General features: G+C 46.4%; 2 protein-coding genes across 2 annotated transcripts; one reads left to right on the top strand and one right to left on the bottom strand.

Annotated features, from left to right (window-relative positions):
- The first annotated feature begins 6201 nt into the window (after nt 1–6201).
- LOC141022769 (uncharacterized) lies at nt 6202–6831 on the top strand. The gene has a single exon (XM_073499023.1). It carries the CDS (start codon nt 6202–6204, stop codon nt 6829–6831), a length of 630 nt encoding a protein of 209 aa, XP_073355124.1.
- Nucleotides 6832–7026: 195 nt separating this feature from the next.
- On the bottom strand, nt 7027–9547 carry LOC109754250 (cinnamoyl-CoA reductase 1). The gene is made up of 5 exons (XM_020313158.4): nt 9223–9547; nt 8962–9116; nt 8700–8885; nt 7630–7985; nt 7027–7524 (listed from the first exon to the last, which is right to left on the bottom strand). Exons 1-5 carry the CDS (start codon nt 9374–9376, stop codon nt 7302–7304), a joined length of 1074 nt encoding a protein of 357 aa, XP_020168747.1. The 5' UTR covers nt 9377–9547; the 3' UTR covers nt 7027–7301.
- Between the last annotated feature and the right edge of the window lie 11854 nt (nt 9548–21401).

Genomic DNA, 21401 nt, shown 5'->3' on the forward strand with positions numbered 1-21401 from the left:
ATGTCTGTACATGCTAGGCTCGTCAAGTCAACCTAAGTGTTTTGCATGTGTTCCGAGGCCATGTCTGTACATGCTAGGCTCGTCAACACCCGTTGTATTCGAACGTTAGAATCTATCACACCTGATCATCACGTGGTGCTTCGAAACAACGAACCTTCGCAACGGTGCACAGTTAGGGGGAACACGTCTCTTGAAATTTTAGTGAGGGATCATCTTATTTATGCTACCGTCGTTCTAAGGAAATAAGATGTAAACATGATAAACATCACATGCAAATCATAAAGTGACGTGATATGGCCAATATCATCTTGCGCCTTTTGATCTCCATGTTCGAGGCGCGGCATGATCACCTTCGTCACCGGCATGACACCATGATCTCCATCATCGTGTCTTCATGAAGTTGTCTCGCCAACTATTACTTCTACTACTATGGCTAACGGTTAGCAATAAAGTAAAGTAATTACATGGCGTTATTCATTGACACGCAGGTCATACAATAAATTAAGACAACTCCTATGGCTCCTGCCGGTTGTCATACTCATCGACATGCAAGTCGTGATTCCTATTACAAGAACATGATCAATCTCATACATCACATATATCATTCATCACATCCTTTTCGCCATATCACATCACATAGCATACCCTGCAAAAACAAGTTAGACGTCCTCTAATTGTTGTTGCATGTTTTACGTGGCTGCTATGGGATTCTAGCAAGAACGTTTCTTACCTACGCAAAAGCCACAACGTGATATGCCAATTTCTATTTACCCTTCATAAGGACCCTTTTCATCGAATCCGATCCGTCTAAAGTGGGAGAGACAGACACCCGCTAGCCACCTTATGCAACTAGTGCATGTCAGTCGGTGGAACCTGTCTCACGTAAGTGTACGTGTAAGGTCGGTCCGGGCCGCTTCATCCCACGATGCCGCCGAATCAAGATAAGACTAGTAACGGCAAGTAAATTGACAAAATCGACGCCCACAACTACTTTGTGTTCTACTCGTGCATAGAAACTACGCATAGACCTAGCTCATGATGCCACTGTTGGGGAACGTAGCAGAAATTCAAAATTTTCTACGCATCACCAAGATCAATCTATGGAGTTTACTAGCAACGAGAGGGAAGGAGTGCATCTACATACCGTTGTAGATCGCGAGCGGAAGCATTCAAGAGAACGGGGTTGATGGAGTCGTACTCGTCGTGATCCAAATCACCGATGATCCTAGCGCCGAACGGACGGCACCTCCGCGTTCAACACACGTACGGAGCAGCGACGTCTCCTCCTTCTTTATCCAGCAAGGGGGGAGGAGAGGTTGATGGAGATCCAGCAGCACGACGGCGTGGTGGTGGAAGTAGCGGGATCCCGGCAGGGCTTCGCCAAGCGCAAGCGGGGAGGAAGAGATGTCACGGGAGGGAGAGGGAGGCGCCAGGGCTTAGATTGCTGCTGCCCTCCCCCCCCCCACTATATATAGGGCCAAGGGAGAGGGGGGGCAGCCTTGGCCCTTCCTCCAAGGAAGGGTGCGGCCAGGGAGGAGTCCTTCCTCCCCAAGGCACCTCGGAGGTGCCTTCCCCCTTTAGGACTCTCCGTTTATCTTAGCTCTTGGCGCATGGGCCTCTTGGGGCTGGTTCCCTTGGCCCATATAGGCCAAGGCACACCCCCTACAGCCCATGTGGCCCCCCGGGGCTGGTGGACCCCCTTGGTGGACCCCCGGACCCCTTTCGGCACTCCCGGTACAATACCGATAAAGTGTGAAACTTTTCCGGCGACCAAAATAAGACTTCCCATATATAAATCTTTACCTCCGGACCATTCCGGAACTCCTCGTGACGTCCAGGATCTCATCCGGGACTCTGAACAACTTTCGGGTTACCGCATACTAATATCTCTATAACCCTAGCGTCACCGAACCATAAGTGTGTAGACCCTACGGGTTCGGGAGACATGCAGACATGATCGAGACGACTCTCCAGTCAATAACCAACAGCGGGATCTGGATACCCATGTTGGCTCCCACATGTTCCACGATGTTCTCATCGGATGAACCACGATGTCGAGGATTCAATCAATCTCGTATACAATTCCTTTTGTCTATCGGTATGTTACTTGCCCGAGATTCGATCGTCGGTATCCCGATACCTTGTTCAATCTCGTTACCGGCAAGTCTCTTTACTCGTTCCATAACTCACATCATCCCGTGATCAACTCCTTGGTCACATTGTGCACATTATGATGATGTCCTACTGAGTGGGCCCAGAGATACCTCTCCGTTTACACGGAGTGACAAATCCCAGTCTCGATTCGTGCCAACCCAACAGACACTTTCGGATATACCTGTAGTGCACCTTTATAGCCACCCAGTTACGTTGTGACGTTTGGTACACCCAAAGCATTCCTACGGTATCCGGGAGTTGCACAATCTCATGGTCTAAGGAAATGATACTTGACATTAGAAAAGCTCTGAGCAAACGAACTACACGATCTTGTGCTAGGCTTAGGATTGGGTCTTGTCCATCACATCATTCTCCTAATGATGTGATCCCGTTATCAACGACATCCAATGTCCATGGTCAGGAAACCGTAACCATCTATTGATCAACGAGCTAGTCAACTAGAGGCTTACTAGGGACATGGTGTTGTCTATGTATCCACACATGTATCTGAGTTTCCTATCAATACAATTCTAGCATGGATAATAAACGGTTATCATGAACAAGGAAATATAATAATAACCTATTTATTATTGCCTCTAGGGCATATTTCCAACACTAACAAGGTATGCAAGCTCCAGCGCTCGATCTATGGGCTGGTGCAAGCATCTCGGAGTTGGAACATTCGATTTGATGAGATGATCAAAGCGTTTGGGTTTACACAGACTTATGGAGAAGCTTGTGTTTATAAGAAAGTGAGTGGGAGCTCTGTAGCATTTCTCATATTATATGTGGATGACATACTGTTGATGGGAAATGATATAGAATTCTTGGGAAGCATAAAGGCCTACTTGAACAAGTGTTTTTCAATGAAGGACCTTGGAGAAGCTGCTTATATATTAGGCATCAAGATCTATAGAGATAGATCAAGACGCCTCATTGGTCTTTCACAAAGTACGTACCTTGACAAGATATTAAAGAAGTTCAATATGGATCAGTCCAAGAAGGGGTTCTTGCCTGTATTGCAAGGTGTGCAATTGAGCACGGCTCAATGCCCGACCACGGCAGAAGATAGAGAAAAGATGAGTGTTGTCCCCTATGCCTCGGCCATAGGGTCTATTATGTATGCCATGCTGTGTACCAGACCTGATGTAAACCTTGCCGTAAGTTTGATAGGAAGGTACCAAAGTAATCCCGGCATGGAACACTCGACAGCGGTCAAGAATATCCTGAAGTACCTGAAGAGGACTAAGGATATGTTTCTCGTTGATGGAGGTGACGAAGAGCTCGTCGTAAAGGGTTACGTCGATGCTAGCTTCGACACAGATCTGGATGACTCTAAGTCACAAACCGGATACGTGTATATTTTGAATGGTGGGGCAGTAAGCTGGTGCAGTTGCAAGCAAAGCGTCGTGGCGGGATCTACATGTGAAGCGGAGTACATGGCAGCCTCGGAGGCAGCGCATGAAGCAATCTGGATGAAGGAGTTCATCACCGACCTAGGAGTCATACCCAATGCGTCGGGGCCAATCACCCTCTTCTGTGACAACACTGGAGCTATTGCCCTTGCCAAGGAGCCCAGGTTTCACAAGAAGACCAGGCATATCAAGCGTCGCTTCAACTCCATTCATGAAAATGTTCAAAATGGAGACATAGATATTTGTAAAGTACATACGGACCTGAATGTAGCAGATCCGTTGACTAAACCTCTCCCTAGAGCAAAACATGATCAACACCAGAACTCTATGGGTGTTCGATTCATCACAATGTAACTAGATTATTGACTCTAGTGCAAGTGGGAGACTGTTGGAAATATGCCCTAGAGGCAATAATAAAATGGTTATTATTATATTTCCTTGTTCATGATAATTGTCTATTGTTCATGCTATAATTGTGTTATCCGGAAATCGTAATACATGTGTGAATACATAGACCACAACATGTCCCTAGTGAGCCTCTAGTTGACTAGCTCGTTGATCAACAGATAGTCATGGTTTCCTGACTATGGACATTGGATGTCATTGATAACGGGATCACATCATTAGGAGAATGATGTGATGGACAAGACCCAATCCTAAGCATAGCACAAAGATCGTGTAGTTCGTTTGCTAGAGCTTTTCCAAATGTCAAGTATCATTTCCTTAGACCATGAGATTGTGCAACTCCCAGATACCATAGGAGTGCTTTGGGTGTGCCAAACGTCACAACGTAACTGGGTGGCTATAAAGGTGCACTACGGGTATCTCTGAAAGTGTCTGTTGGGTTGGCACGAATCGAGACTGGGATTTGTCACTCCGTATGACGGAGAGGTATCTCTGGGCCCACTCGGTAATGCATCATCATAATGAGCTCAATGTGACCAAGTGTTTGGTCACGGGATCATGCATTACGGTACGAGTAAAGTGACTTGCCGGTAACGAGATTGAACAAGGTATTGGGATACCGACGATCGAATCTCGGGCAAGTAACGTACCGATTGACAAAGGGAATTGTATACGGGATTGATTGAATCCTCGACATCGTGGTTCATCTGATGAGATCATCGTGGAACATGTGGGAGCCAACATGGGTATCCAGATCCCGCTGTTGGTTATTGACCGGAGAGTCGTCTCGGTCATGTCTGCATGTCTCCCGAACCCGTAGGGTCTACACACTTAAGGTTCGGTGACGCTAGGGTTGTAGAGATACTAGTATGCGGTAACCCAAAAGTTGTTCGGAGTCCCGGATGAGATCCCGGACATCACGAGGAGTTCCGGAATGGTCCGGAGGTGAAGAATTATATATAGGAAGTCCAGTTTCGGCCACCGGGAAAGTTTTGGGGATCACCGGTATTGTACCGGGACCACCGGAAGGGTCCCGGGGGTCCACCGGGTGGGGCCACTTATCCCGGAGGGCCCCATGGGCTGAAGTGGGGAAGGGCCCCATATTGGAGATTACTCAGGACGTTTTTGAGCCCAAATATTTGGGCCTACGGATCCCTGAAGGAATAATGCATAAAGGTAATTTTGAAACAGTCTAGGAGCGCTTAAGGAAGAAACTTATAGATTGGAGTGAGCAATATACCTCTTCAGGTGTTAAGGAGGTTCTAATCAAATCAGTTTCTCTGGCTATTCCAACTTATGCTATGAGTGTGTTTAAACTCCCAGTCCCAGCCTTAGTCTGTGATGAGTTGACGCATATGATACGCCAATATTGGTGGGGAGTTGAGAATGGGAAGAAGAAAATGGCTTGGATGAGCTGCGACAAGCTGAGACTGCCTAAATCCATGGGGGGCATGGGTTTTAGGGATATGAGGGCCTTTAACCAGGCCTTGTTGGCCAAACAGGCCTGGAGATTACTAGACACGACGGATAGCTTATGTGCTCATTTACTGAAAGCAAAGTACTATCCCTCTGGTCATCTGCTTGATATGGTCTTCCCTGGCAATGGCTCTATAGTTTGGAAGGGGATTTTGCATGGACTGGAGCTGTTGAAGAAGGGGGTCATATGGCGCATGGGCAATGGTACTTCAATCCGTACATGGCGGGACCCTTGGATTCCGCGGCCCTACTCCTTCCGGCCAATTTCTCCAAAAGGTTCATGTCGTTTTCACCATGTATCGGATTTCTTGGATGACAATGGTGTGTGGAAAGTGGACTGCTTGACAGGAGTGTTTTGGCCAATGGACGTTGTTCAAATCCTAACAATCAGAACCTCACCTCGACAGCGTTCTGATTTTCTATCTTGGTTCCCGAAGAAGTGTGGTATGTTTACGGTCAAAAGCGCTTACAAACTAGCAACTGAAGAGCACAACAGTATATACGATGTTGGTGCCTCAAGCACGAACCCGAACGGTAATCGTACTTTGTGGAATCGTGTTTGGAAGTCACCAATGCCTCAGAAAATGAAGATCACAACTTGGAAGGTGGTGACTGGTATGCTAGCCACACAACATACAAGAGGATCAGACATCTCTCTACACGATCAACGTGCCCTCTATGCGGAGTGGAAGAGGAAAGCACATTTCATGCGTTGATCTCCTGCACGCAAGCACGAATCCTCTGGGTAAACATGCGATGGAGATGGCCAGTCCTAGTTGATGATTATCTTACTGATAATGGAAAGGAGTGGTTCTTGCACTTGCTCAACAAGTGCTCTGAAGATGTTCGGGATATGATCATCATGTTAACATGGCGGATCTGGCAGTTACGCAACGACAAGACCCATGGGAAGGACATTCCTCCTGTCCTCCCCACGGTCGAGTTCCTAGATAGCTACTACAAGTCTGTCAAGCTTGCTGGAAGGTATTCAGAAGAAGAAATTTTGAAAGGAAAGATGTCGCCCTTGACTTTTGCCAGGCCTTCAGAGAAGAAGCTGATTTCTCCTGCTCCTTGGCCGGCACCTGCAGTGGGCACGGTGGCCCTCTCGGTCGACGGCTCCTTCCAGGAGGCCAACGGGTCCACGGCTGCTGGCATGGTCCTAAGGAACAACGATGGGTCTATTATATTTGCGGCATATCGGTTCATATTTCGCTGCAATGATCCGTTGGAAGCGGAACTGCATGCGATCATGCAAGGCGTGGCGCTGGCGATACAACACTCTAACCTCCTGGTAGTACTTCAATCGGATTCGTCAGAAGCCTTGTCAAGGCTGTCAAATGAAGCCTTGGTTCGGTATGCGTATTTGCCAGTTAGTTCTTGAGATTAAGAATCTTTTTGGTAGCAGGGAGTTTGTTCCTTAGAAAATTAGCCGTACTCAAAATAGAGTCGCCGATCGGTTGGCCAATTATAACCAGTCTAAGCGAGCTACTGCCTATGTGGCTCGGCTCAGTTCCACCTTGTATTGAGGACTTGTGTCCTCTTGACTGTAACTCTATGAACTTGCAATACAACTCCGTTTAGCCCCGAAAAAAAAAGTTGCACATTGCCTGGTTATTGTAGTTCGTGGATTTACATCACTATATATGGATATAACATTGTGTGCATATGTGCGTCATACAGCACTGATCGATCCTTATATATGATCGCCAACAAACCCACCCACTCACGCACGCACGCACGCACCAATTAAAAGTGCGTACGTGTACGCATATATAAGACCGATCGAATGGACAGACATGTCCCATAGAATTAACTAGCCGACAGCATATCCCTACCAAATGTAGAGTATAATTAATTACGTAGCAACTGGGCGGGCTTCATCATGAGCTGCTCATGCAGGTTGTCTCGGACGTCGTCGCCTGGCGGTAGCACCGGCAGCATCCCTTTCTCCTGGAGGCTCTTCACCGTCTCGTATATGCTCTGCAGCACCGGCACGAACTCCATCCCCAGGTCCTTGAGCCTCTGGTTCGTGAATTTGTACCCTTTCACCGGTGGGTTCACCTCGTCCTTGCACCTGCACACCAAACGCACATGTGTTAGTGACCAAATCAACCAAAAATACTACGGTAGAACCAGCTAGCGGTGATATATTTTTCCAGTCTGCATGCGACGGACATACTTGGTGGGTACGGGGTACTCGGGGAAGAGCTTGCCGAGGACGCGGCAGAGCTCGCCGCGGTGGAGCGTGGTGCCCTCGGCGCAGATGTAGCGGCCGTGCGCGCCGGGCGCCTCGTAGACGCGGACGTGCGCCTCGGCCACGTCCTTGACGTGCACGTACGCCTGCGCCGCGTTCACGTACGTCTTGGCCGACCCCGTCAGGTACTTCATCACGTGCTCCGTGCTCGCGTTCACCGTCGGCTGCAGCAGCGGGCCCAGCACCAGCACCGGGTTCACCACGATCAGCTCGATGCCGCGCTGCCGGGCCGTCTCCAGCGCGTCCTGCTCGGCCACCGTCTTCGCGTAGCAGTACCAGTTCTGCACGCGCGCCACATGGATATCATCATGCATGCTACGATTTAAATATTGAAAAAAGAAGACGATGATTCTTCTTATCTTTCTTCAAAGAAATGATGAACTTCCACTCAAAAAGTGGATGACCGTGTCCCCAACTGCCGAGCTAGCTACATATATTTTATTCTAGCCGATTTTGGTCTCAACAACAAAAGGAGCGCATGCAAAGGATAGGATCCCAGCCGAGTATATGTGCGGCAGTAGGTAGAGCTAGCAAAAGGCGTTTGGAGTGGTTAAAAATGGCCGCAAGCTAGAATGGTGTTGCAGCTGGTGCAGTGCTTGACGCACTGGCCAAGGGACAATACCTCATTGGCCTCAGTAGGTAAGAAATCAACGTCACCCTTTCTATACGAATTCCACCTTTGCATCCACGTTTGGTGAAGCTCGACATTTGCGTACCATAAAAAAATTAATTAAGCGTACGTGCTAGCAAATGATTGGCAATAACCATTGGCTCTGTATATGAACAAAAAAAACAGTTTTGCTACGTCTCAGTCGACTTAGATTTCGTTATGTCTCAGTCGATGTTATATTTCATTGATCTTGCATTAAGATTCGTATAAAAATTTCTTTTCAGTTTTTTCTTTTTCTTCTCATATACTATATCACTCAAGACTTGGTTAAGTCTCAGTCGACTGAGACCTAGACACACCAAAAAAAATTATTAGTACTACGTACCGCTGTCTTTTTGCAGTATTCAAGGTCGCTCCAGCAGGTGTCGTCGACGGGCTTGCTGGGGTCCCTGTGGGGGTTCATGTACACCGTGCCGATGGTGGACGTGAACACCACACGCTTGATGCCCATGTCCGCGGCCGCCGTGATCACGTACTTGGTCCCCCGGATCGCCGGCTCGATCATCTTCTCCTGCAGGTAGCCATCGATCGGGAGTTTAGTTTCCATGCAGGTTAGCAATTGATCGTGTGGCATCAATGGTACGTACAGGGTCGTCGGTGACGGGGGAAGCGGCGTGGAAGATGCCCTCGCAGCCCGTGAACGCCTCCACGAGGGTTTCGGGCTCCATAAGGTCGGCGCGGAGGAGGACGAGGCGGTCGGCGGCGCCGTCGAAGGCTCTCAGGTGGTCATTCTTCGGATCAACTGCCAGAAGTCATGCGAACAGCGAACGATCGTGTTAGCAGGCAATAAGACGAGTGTCTTGCATGATGAACTCACGTACTGATCGAGTATGAGATGCCACACGTACCAGGGTTGCGAACGGTGCCCCGCACGGTGTACCCCTTCTGGAGGAGGCGCTTGACGAGCCACGAGGCGATGAAGCCGCCGGCGCCGGTGACGCACACCGTCCGGCCGTGGCCGGGAAGGTCGGCCGGTACGTTGTCTGTCGACTCGATCGGCATCTCTCTCGACTTACTTTCCGATTGGCACGATGTAGATGCTGCTAGCAGGTATCGACAGGCACAAGTACGCTGTGTACTCGGAACTGTTCTTCCCTGCTACTTACAACAGTACCACACAACACTGCGCAGGTAGTAAGTAGAGCTAGGCAGCTGCTGGATATGAGATGAGATAGGGCACTACGCATCGTGGCTGTACTTATAGAGGCAGCGAAAGAGAGAGCTGGAGTGGTTCAAGACGGTTGGAAAACCGTGTGGCCCGCATCGACAGGACGGTCGTCGCTCGCTTTGGCGCCAGGGTTGGTGGGAAACTTTCTTTATTTGCTACGGCCAGACTTGGCACCTCGATTTAAGCGTTGCACATGATTCACAGTAGTACTACATGCGTGCCAGAACTCATTTGTTTACCGGAGATTAAGCTCCGTGTCATGTTCATAACCAGCCGTTTGCCGGGTCGTACCTACGAACTTAGGCCAGCAGCTTCGTTCATTTGGGGGTTGGTGGTCAGCTACCAGCTATAGAAATCGTGATTCGTGAGGCGCGTGTGAGAGCCGAAGAAAAGTATTCGCTACGGTGTGCATGTACTCGTCTGTGTGTTGTCATATGTACGTATTATACGTACATGTGCTTTATGTGGGGATCATCGAGGGTCAGTATTCGGTTTCAACTGTCAAGAATGGCCGCCCTAGGACCTAGGTAACGTCAGGGTATTTCTCGTCATCGATCAAACCCATCATGCATATGGACGATGCCATAGTCCGTATTTTCCACAAGATAATAATTGGAATTAGAAGATATTCACATTGTACGTAGCTCCCTGATTTCACATTTTAGCCCAGTTCAATGGCAATCGTATATGTAGTACTCCCTTCGTTCCATAATATAAGAGTGTTTTCACAGTATATATTTTCTGAACCAGGGACAAACCCCTTTTCATTATAAAGCATAATAGAAATACAACTTGTCCAAAACCAGCAAGAGATACATGAACTAGGAACGGGGAAAAGCGAGTTCAAAGCACTATCAGGAAACCCGCTATATGTGCAATCAACACACGCATCATGGGGCGAAAACTCGATAGCAAAGCAGAAACTAGCCTACCAGACATATAACAAGTATCACAAGTCTAGCAAACACAACCAAAGACAACATCAGATGCTCAATATAATAAAAGCCTTCAACCAAATCCACGTGCCTCGTGATCGCCGCACAAATCCTCAACATAATTGTAGCATTACTCTTGAGAAGAGTACCTCCATATCTTAACGAGTTTGAGTCCCCAGCCTTCTCTAAACCTACCCAAGACATCAGAGTAGCACACGATGCAAAAACAATTTCAAACGGCGACCGAGGTAAGTTGAATTCGAAGGTTGCTCTGTTGTGGCAATTCCAAATGCTCCAGCAAATGCCCGCTAAGTCGACAGTGTAAAACTTAGAAATGGCCGCAAAATAATCGACTGTGTAAAACTTTCCCCCATCAAGAAAGAAAGTATATAGCACCAAGCAAAGAACTGCCAAATATTGTTTGGGCATAAATCGGTCCCAAAAACCGAGCCCGTAGTACACCACATCACTCTACCAACTTCACATAGAAAGAATAGATCTTGTGAGGTTTCTCTCAAACAGAACGAACATTTTGGGTTACTAGGCCAATTCCTTCCTTTCATTACATACCTAGTTAAAACAATGTCTTGGAGTACCTGCCAAAGAAATATTTGAATTTTCAAAGGTACTTTAGCTCTCCAAATCCATCAGTAGTCACAACCAGTATCAACGGGTGAGCGTCGATATTGGAGATCGCAGTGATCCCCTTTTAGCAATTTGGCTAGGGGTGAAACGCTTGAGATCACTACAGATATGGAGGCTTTGTTTATCCAGGTTTAGGCCACCGAGGAGGCATAATACCCTACGTCATGTGTGTGTTCTTTCTTAGATGTGTGTATGAATGTGTTACAAGCCTTTTTCTCCCCTCCCTCTTTGCTCCAGTTCCTTCCTTATATATATTAAGAGGGCACACACAATGCTTCTTCTCAGCACGCGTGACGTGCCCGGAGTCATGCTGGACCCCCCAACGTGACCTGGTCGGGTCCTATTAGCCTAGGCCCGAATGCTTCCAACTATTATGTCGAATCCGACCATCACCAAGGATGGGCGTGATACATCCCATCCTACTTAGGAGTGGCAATAGTCAAAAGGGGCATGTTAGGCCCTTCTCGTTGTCAGACGCCAAGTCCAATGGATGGGCGTCGCTAGTGTTCACGCGTCGGTCATGATGACCTTTACATGGTGTGGGCCACTGCAAAGGGGTGGGCTCCACTAACTATTGTACCGGTTGCCCCAGTGAGCTCCTACCTAGGAGCCCGAAGATTGGCCTGCAGGGGGAGGTACCCTGGAGGCATGAAATCATCCCGGGTTTCAACACGCGCGGCAACCCGCACTCTTTGGGTTAGCGTGGCACAGGGGTCGACCCATGTTAACATACGTAGGGGACCTCGTCACCCAAGACGCTGACAACCAGCAAACGTACTTTCCAACAGTTCATAGACATATTTGGTAGTGCAAAATCTTCTTAGCTTCAAATTTCCAAGAAACAACATCAGGTTCCTTGGAAGATAGGAAGCCAACAGTTTGCATTTAAATATAGTTCCATTGGTCCATAGCTCGGGACTAAGCCTTCTCCTAAAGAAATCAAAGACATTTTCCCCAACACTCTCCTTGATAAGTGCAATCAGGGTATGCAAATGCTAGACTTTTGGGGGAATTTATCACATAAACGAATATTATCATCCCAAGGTTCTTTCCAAATCCTAGCCACATCCAGAGGCTTAAAAATCACCTCTCTACCCAACATATGAATGTTTTTGGCCCTAAGTATGTCCTTTCGAACATGGACATATGATAATAAGATATCCAAAGGATTAAAAGTCACCTCTCTATCGCAGAAGAAGTTCCTTTTATGTTTGTCAAGTTTGCCTACAAATGTCTTGTTCATTACGAACATGGACATATGATAATAAGATATACTGGATAAGCTGGAATTGTGAAGAATAGTTCTACCAACCATGGAAGAAGCATTACCCAGTCAGGCATCACATTTCTTAATATATTTAGGGGCTGTTTGGTTCCTAGCCACACTTTGCCACACTTTACCAAACCTAACCTTAGGCAACTTTGACCAAGTACGGTTGGTGTTTGGTTCTAGCCACACTTAAGGCAAGAATTGTTTTATGAGCAATGAACCCCACATGTCATAGACACAAAAAGTGTGGCAAAATTCCCTTAGGCAAGCCAAAGTGTGGCTAACAATTTGAGCAACTCAACTAAGGCAAGTGTGGCTAAAATCATGTGGCAACATATGGCAAAGATAATCACAATCCAAACAGCCCCTTAGTCTCAATAGAATCCCGATCAGAACTGCGCAAGGCAGCAAAACCCACATGCACACCTAGTATTTCATAGGAAAATGTCGAAATATCACAACCAAACAAAGTCAGCATGAAAATCGACGATGCTATCATCACCTCAAATACAAAACATGATACAGTGCATGGCTAATTCACAGCCGAATGTTACCTTTCACACCTAGAACCATGATTCGCGTGACCAAAAGAGTCCAAGGGTGGTCCACTTTCTGTCCCACGGTCTATTGAAAATTACGTACGTAGGTATCAGCTGGTCGAGACTGAGCATGAGAGAGGAAGTGAGTTTGTGTTGTTCGCTTCAACGATTAGGTGAGCTAGCCATAGCTGGTACCTGTTCACGACAGAAGAATATATGTACTATTATCATGCAGAGACACCGCAGTACATAGACAAACAGTACGTGCTTCCTTGACAATCACAGTAGGTGCCAATTTTATGAAAATACCGTAGAACAATTGTTCTATGGTCAGCGCTTCAAAAAAAAAAAAACAATCACAGTAGGTGCACCGTATAAAATAGGATTGAGGGTATGTACACAGACACCACTGTACGTACGTGATAGTAGCTTTTCACTTGGATTAATATACATAACTGCTGAGCCAACGAAGGAAAGGCTTCTAGAAAAGCTGACGGCGGGAGGATGCGTAAGTCGAGCTTCCTTGACAATCGATCGCGTATGGGTTATGTGAACGTGCCGATGGAGCTTCAGATGCCTTGGCCTTTACTACTAGTAGCTTACATTTTCCTACCCTCATGGACGTCTTTTTGAAAATATCGTGCGCGCCCTTCGGCACGCGATCAGCACTCGGCTGACTATAGGAAGAAAGCAGAGGCGGACTTGCATGGAAGCATTAATTCCAGGGGATAATAAAGCGATTAAAGCCGCCAAGCACGAGACCGACCTCACAGAAACGCAGGCCAATTAGATAAACTGTTTAAATAACCGCCTGCATGTTGCATGCTAGGACCAGCTAGATATATATCGCGCACCATATAATCGACCGACCGCACTGCGCTCACGGTACAAGGAGATCACTTCCGATGTCTGATGGTGACCGAGAATCTCTAGCTGAGGACAACTGCAAGTTTGCGACACTTCAGGAAAACCGTCTCATCAGCCTCCTTTCCCGCGTCTGCTTTAGGCGTCCTTTTGGAACCACTGCGGTCAAATTTCAAGAGATTGACACCTTTAATTAGTGCGAAAATTGTACTAGCACACCATCTATTATAAGTAGTTGTCCTCAAGTAGCCATCTATTACTGGGCTACTCAAATCTTTACACGGCAGAGAGTATTTTTTTTTTCTTCTTGAATACGCATGAGTGCGCGTATCGTTCATCAGGAGGAGGAGGAAAGGGGGGAGGAGGGAAGGGAAAGACATACCTGAAACTCCAGAGGTTTACATAGTTAATTACACGGACTACTCCGTCCACACCCACACTATTGATCTAACTGAATTACTCATGCACTACCAAAGCTGCTAATCCCGTGAAGAACCCATCGAGGCACCCTTTAAGTAGTCTCGCTTGCCTCCAAGCTACACGGCAGAGAGTATCTTGTTTCATTCATTCCATATCAAAAATTGTACATAATTTAAATAATATAAAATCCCAATAATGTACCCCTCTGTAAACTAATATAAAATCATTTAGATCACTATTTTAGTAAACTAAACCATCTTATATTAGTTTACACAAGGAGTACTTGTGAGATATTATTGCAACAAAGATAGTCTTGGTTTTGCTGGATGTGCTTATGAAACCGAAAAAACAGATTGCTCACACCACATAATTAAGCCCACGCGTCCCCTGGCAAGAGTAAGTTATAGAAACGCACCACGTTTGGGACTAGGTTAATTACTCCAGAGGTTTACATAGTTAATTACACGGACTACCCCGTCTACACCCACACTATTGATCTAACTGAATTACTCATGCACTACGAAAGCTGCTAATCCCGTGAAGAACCCATCGAGGTCCCCTTTAAGTAGTCTCACTTGCCTCCGAGCTACACAGCAGAGAGTATCTTGTTTCATTCCTTCCATATCAAAAATGTACATAATTTAATTAATATAATATCCCAGTAATGTACCCCCTCTGTAAACTAACATAATATCGTTTAGATCACTATTTTAGTAATCTAAACGATCTTATATTAGGGAGTACTTGTGAGATATTATTGCAACAAACATAATCTTGGTTTTGCTGCATGTGCTTATGAAAACGAAAAAACAGATTGCTCACACCACATAATCAAGCCCACGCGTCTCCTGGCAAGAGTAAGTCATAGAACAACAACACATTTGGGACTATGTTAATTATCAGGGCTACACCTTTTTTAAGAAAAAAATAAAAAAAAACTTAGGCCGGTGTGTAACAGATTGCACTGATTGTGCAATTTGCTTGTTTTAACATGTTTTCTGACCGCTCTGGCTGACCTGTCGGGTCGATAGACCATGGGCGCGCGCAGGGGGGTGAGGGGGTTTGCCTGCCCTGCCGGTTAAAGTAGTCGAAAATGGTTTGGCTCGTTCTCTCTGGCCTCCACCCTACTCACCGCTGGCGGCGCACTTCTGCCATGGTTTCTAGGGGGTGGGTAAAAATCATCTGAAGACGTTAGCTTTTTTTGCAGTGATGCTATTTCTGATTTCTAGGGTTAGGTTTTGGTTTGATTTGGGCATTTAGGTTTTGAGCTACATTCGCTTAGATTTTTGGCGTGTTCTTGATTTGTTAGAACCCCACCCCCTATTTTGGTTTCAGCCTCCTAGGTTCGCTCACCGGCTATAAATAGCCACCAACTTCAGCCATTTGCGGCTTGCTGCTCTGAGTGATTTGACAAGTGTTCTGAGAGCAAACCGTCCTCCCAAAGATTTGAGAGAAATCCTAACTTAGGAAATACCTCAAAGCCTAAAACTTCTAAGTGATCGAGTATCACTGAAGAATTTGATCAAAGCTAAACCAAGACTTTTACCCTTGAGGACTGCGCATCCTTTAGACGGTTAGGAGTCAGTTCAGGAGCATCCAAAGTGTGGAATCGCCGAAGAACTAGTCTTTGAAGGTCCAAAGATCATCTCAAGGTCTACCCCAAGTGACTAGGTGAGTTTCAAGAAACTTAGCTCAAGGAGAACAAGGCAAAGACATTAGTGTATTAGAGTTGCGGCTCAGCCTATCCAACTAGACGTGGAATTATGCCAATAACTTGAACTAGGTGAGCACATCACATTATATTCTCCGAGCAATCTCATCATGCATGACAAGCTTATCTAGATGAGAAGTACAGAGAGAAGTGCAGGAACTTCATCACGAATAGTTTTGGAGTATGTGGGAGGATCACCGTGTTGGATGATGGGGATAACCTCTATCATGATTGCGAAGGGTGGTTAATTGATGAGGAATCGCCAACAACCTGAGGGAACAAGTGGAGGAAGTTGCCGATGAAGAAGAAGCTCCCCTACCTCAACCTGGAGACGGATATGTTAATTTTTGCAAGTCGGGCCTTGAGATTCGCCTGGGCGTGGTAATTGTACAACCTCCTACTCCTTATCCTCAGCAGGCTACACTAACTTATTTCTGCTAAGATATTTTTTTAGGAGTCGCTAGGGCACATCAGGTTGCAGATGAAATCGACACCCATTGTGAAGGAGCTCACCGAAGAGAACGACAAGTTGAAAGATGAAATTTGCATCCTTCGTGAGATCCACGCAAACAAAGCTCCATCACCATCAAAGAACCAAGCCTGAGTTTATGGGCAATGGCACCCTCCTTAGCTTGTTCCAAGCTTGGAGGAGGTGCCACAGTATCTATTCATCGTTCTTATTTTGTTTTTATCTTTCGATCATTAGGTCATAATGTGATTTAGAGAAGTTATAGTTTGTTATAGTGGCCACAAGATGCTCTATCTGCTCCTTAAGAGCAATTAGCAATGTGTCCGTTGGTGTGAGGTCATATAATAAACATATATGAGACTTCCTTTTGCTTTATTATTAATATTATATATTTTAATGAGGCAATTTACTCTTATGGAATTATCTTGTGTGAGGTCATGACTTTAAATGTACGGTATAATGAATAAAAGCTATCGAGAAGTAAGAAACAAGCATAGGTTACTTGAGGAAATTCATGGGACTTAGTGCTAGGAAGAGAGATATTACATGCAAATGTATTATGTTGAACATCTTTTATGATTGTTAATTTTCAGTGAAAAAAATTTGAACAAAGTTTTTTGGCTAGAAATGGATAGTTATGTGTCTTTGTTTTTATTTGTCATGGATCCTCTAACATGTATAATTTACTTAAACCCTTGCTAGCCTTTATTCATGTACTAAGCATGAATTCTGCTTGTGCATCCAAAACCACTGAAGCCTAGTCTTTTCCGTGAGTGTCAACTATACCTACCTATGGGTCGAGAAAGAACTTCCAGGTAAGTTGTCATTGATGTAGGCATGCCATTTTGTTAAGCGTGAGTTTTTATTGGAAGGGAATTGAAGCTTTATACAACCTTTTGATGGGTCGTAAAACCATAGTAACTAGATGATACCTTGCACGTTGTTGTAAGAATCAGTTGCAATATATTTGAATTGGATTTGATAGTGTGGAATATAAATATTAGATCAATAACACGTGGACCAAAATTAAAAGTACATATGACTTGTATATTTGTACTAGATAATTGCCCATGCATTGCAACGGGAGTATAAACATCTAATAGATCTGTCCATGACTGCACGTCTATTAGTATATTAATCGCTAAAATCTTAACAAGTATTTGTAGCAAATCGTCATGATTTACCTACCATCTTATTGTTAAGCACTTATTGTTGGAGAACGAAGCATGAAAATGAAAAAAATTCCTACGAACACCCAAGATCTATCTAGGAGAAGCATAGCAACGAGAGGGGAGAGTGTGTCTACGTGCCCTCATAGATCGAAAACAGAAGCGTATATAACGTGGTTAATGTAGTCGTACTCTTCGTGTTCTGAACATGATCCAACCGATCTGGTGCCGAATGGACGACACCTCCGAGTTTAGAACATGTGCGGCTCGATGACGTCTCCTCCTTGATCCAGCAAGAGAAGGCGGAGAAGTAGATGGGATCACAACCAGCATGGTGGCATGGTGGTGATGGTGGTGGCGGAATAACGGCAGCTCTTCGCTAAGCGAAAAACCGTGGACAAGAACTATGCCGGAAGGGAGAGACGGGGCAACAGCTAAGGCCAATGTGTTGGGGTGCCTTGCTGCACCCCCTCCTCTATATTTATATGTGTGGGACAGCTGGGAGTCCAGCCCTACTCCTAATAGGAGTTGGCGCCAATGGGGAGAGGACTTGGACTCCAAGTCCAATCCTATTCCTACTAGGACTCCCCTTTTTTCCCTTCCCTAGACACATGGGCTTTTAAGGACTTGGTGCGCCTAGCCCAATAAGGCCAGGGCGCCTCCCCTCAGCCCATGCCAGCCCTTGGGACGTGGTGGACCCATTTGTGGACTTCCGCACCCCTCCGGAATCCTTCGGAACCTTTTGGAAGCTTCCCGGTACAATACTGAAAAAACTGCATCTTTTTCCGGAACCCAAAATATGACTTCAAGTATATAAATCTTTACCTCTCGACCATTTCGAGACTCCTCGTGACGTTTAAGATCTCATCTAGGACTCCAAACAAAATTCAGTTACCAATCATCAAATATCCCAATACTACTCTAGCGTCAACGAACGTTAAGCGCGCGACCCTGCGGGTTCGGGAATCATGTAGTCATGATCGAGACACCTCTCTGGTCAATTACCAATAACGGGACCTGTATGCTGATGTAGGGTGGAACCCTATACGGCCGATCTTTCACGAAAGGAGCGAATCTCGATGAAGAACACGAGGAACACAAGGGGGAAACGGAAGAAAATACGAGAGAGATCACTAAACCAACAAGATATAGTCACACATATGCTAGATCCTTGAAACACAAGTGCGGATACACTGTCCAAAGTCAACAACGGACGATACAAAAGGTAACGGTCTTCTCCGTGAGGAGGTCTTGATGGGGCCACCCAAGAGGGGGTCTTGAATCCACTTGGAAGGATCTTCTCCGGTGGAGGCGCGATCTCCGAGGAGAAGGTAACCAAGTGGATGAGCAAAGCTCTCACACAAACATGAGCTAATCCTTTGCTAACCCTAACTAGGAGGAGGGAGAGGTCTATTTATAGTCTTAGTTCAAATGGGGGCGAAGTGAAGGGGTACATGGGCCTCAGCCCGAAACTGGACACAGCCAGGGTCCGGACGTCCGGGAGGCGCCGGTCGTCCGGAGGCTCGCGGGGGTCCAGACGTCCGCAGTTCCTCAGATGTCCGCAATTTAGCTTCTGTTGCCACGGTGTCGGACGACCGTAGGCGTCCGGTCGTCCGGTCTTCCTCGGATTTCCGTAGATTTGGTTCTGTTGGCGTAGTGTCGGTCGTCCGGGGCCTTGGAGTCATCGGACGTCCGGTCTGGGTCGGTTGTCCGGCCGCTGTAGCGTTGGCTGGCCTGGTTTCCTTGGGCCGTAGCGAACTCCAGGGGTCGGACGTCCGGTTTGGACCGGTCGTCCGGAGCCTGTAGCTTCCGTGGCAGCTCTTCCTCTTGATCTTCGCGCTTGGTGTCCTCGCCGTCTTGCCCATTGGTGTAGATGCTCCGTGGCTTCCCTCCAAGTACCTGACCACACATAGTGTTTCCGTTTGAGGTAGTAGCCATGTCTCATGTGTCGAAAGTGGTAGTTCGGAAAGGAGCGAGTTCACCTTGTCTTCGATAGCCTTTGCTTGGGCTCTTGTCATTGGTCCAAGTGGTGTCGTTGGAGGTGTAGATGCGTCCATGGGGATGATCGTGGGATGCTCCACATCATCTCCCCCCCCCCTTGGGAAAGATCCGACCTCGGATCAAAATCTTCATCACCATGGTAGGGCGAAAGATCCTTGATGGTGAAGACGTCACTCATGTTGTACTTGTCGCGCGGGAGGTCGATCTTGTAAGTGTTGTTGTTGTAGCGTGCTAGCACCTTGAAGGGTCCATCGGCCCGTGGTAGAAGTTTGGACTTGTGTTCGTTGGGGAAACGGTCCTTGCGAAGGTGTAGCCACACAAGATCTCCAACGTTGAATATCATGGGGTGCTTGTTGATGTTGAGCTTGGTCGCGAGTCGTTGTACTTGGCGCTCGATGGTGTGCCTTGTATCTTCATGCATCTTCTTGAGGTAGTTAACTTGGGCACTCGCGTCCATGTTGATGCGCTCTTGTAGTGGTAGAGGAAGAATGTCCAATGGGGACAACAGGTTGAAACCGTAGACGACCTCGAAAGGGGACTTGCCGGTAGTCTTATGTCTTGCACGGTTGTAGGCATACTCGGTGATAGGTAGGCACTCCTCCCAGTCCTTGATGTTCTTCTTGATCAAGACGCGTAGTAGAGTGGAGAGTGTTCAGTTCGTCACCTCCGTTTGGCCGTCGATTTGTGGATGGTATGCCGTGGAGAATAGAAGCTTGATTCTGAGCTTGGCGCATAAGGTCTTCCAAAAGTAACTCAAGAACTTGACGTCGCGGTCCGAGACAATCATCTTTGGTATTCCATGAAGTCGCAAGATTTCCCTACAAAAGAGTTTGGCAACATGTGAAGCATTGTCTATCTTTTTGCAAGGAATGAAATGTGCCATTTTAGAGAATCGGTCCACAACAACAAACACGAAATCCTTTCCATTTCTAGTTCTAGGCAAACCAAGCACAAAATTCATGCTAATATCTTCCCATGGTTGATATGGAATTGGAAGTGGCATGTAAAGGCCATGAGATTGAGCTTTAGACTTAGCTTTGCGACATGTAAAGCATCGGTTGGTGAAGCGGTTGACATCGCGAAACATCTTAGGCCAAAAGTAGTTCTTGGAGAGCGTAGCAAGTGTCTTGTTGCGTCCAAAATGTCCCATTAGTCCTCCATGAGATTCTTGCAAAAGCAACAAACGAAGAGAAGACTCGGGGATGCAAAGTTTGTTAGCTCTCATTCGATAACCATCTTTGATGTAATAGCATTCCCAAGATGTATGCGTCAAACATTTGGCATAAGGGATGGAAAAAGTAGGATCATGCTCATACAAGTCTTTTATGTGCTCAAAGACAATGACATTCAATTCAAGTTGAGTAACAAGCATGCATATAAGGGAAAGCGTATCCGCCACAACATTTTCCTTGCCTTTAATATACTTGATGACATAGGGAAAAGACTCAATAAACTCACTCCATTTCGCATGATGCTTGTTCAACTTAGTTTGACCCTTAAGATACTTAAGCGTTTCATGGTCGGTATGGATGATAAATTCATGAGGGCGGATATAGTGTTCCCATTCACGCAAAACTCACACTAAAGCATATAGCTCTTTGTCGTAGATAGGGTAATTGAGTTGCTCTCCGGAAAGTTTCTCACTAAAGTATGCTATGGGGCGCTTCTCTTGCGTTAACACACCTCCTATGCCATTACCACTAGCATCGCAATGAATTTCAAAAGGTTTGTCAAAGTTGGGTAATGCAAGCACGGGGGCATGAGTAAGCAAATTCTTAAGCTCATTGAAAGCGATGTCTTGGGTTGTTCCCCAAACAAACGGTGCATTTTTCTTAC

Source organism: Aegilops tauschii, chromosome 5 (assembly GCF_002575655.3).
Source record: "Aegilops tauschii subsp. strangulata cultivar AL8/78 chromosome 5, Aet v6.0, whole genome shotgun sequence".
Taxonomy (NCBI): Eukaryota; Viridiplantae; Streptophyta; class Magnoliopsida; order Poales; family Poaceae; genus Aegilops; species Aegilops tauschii.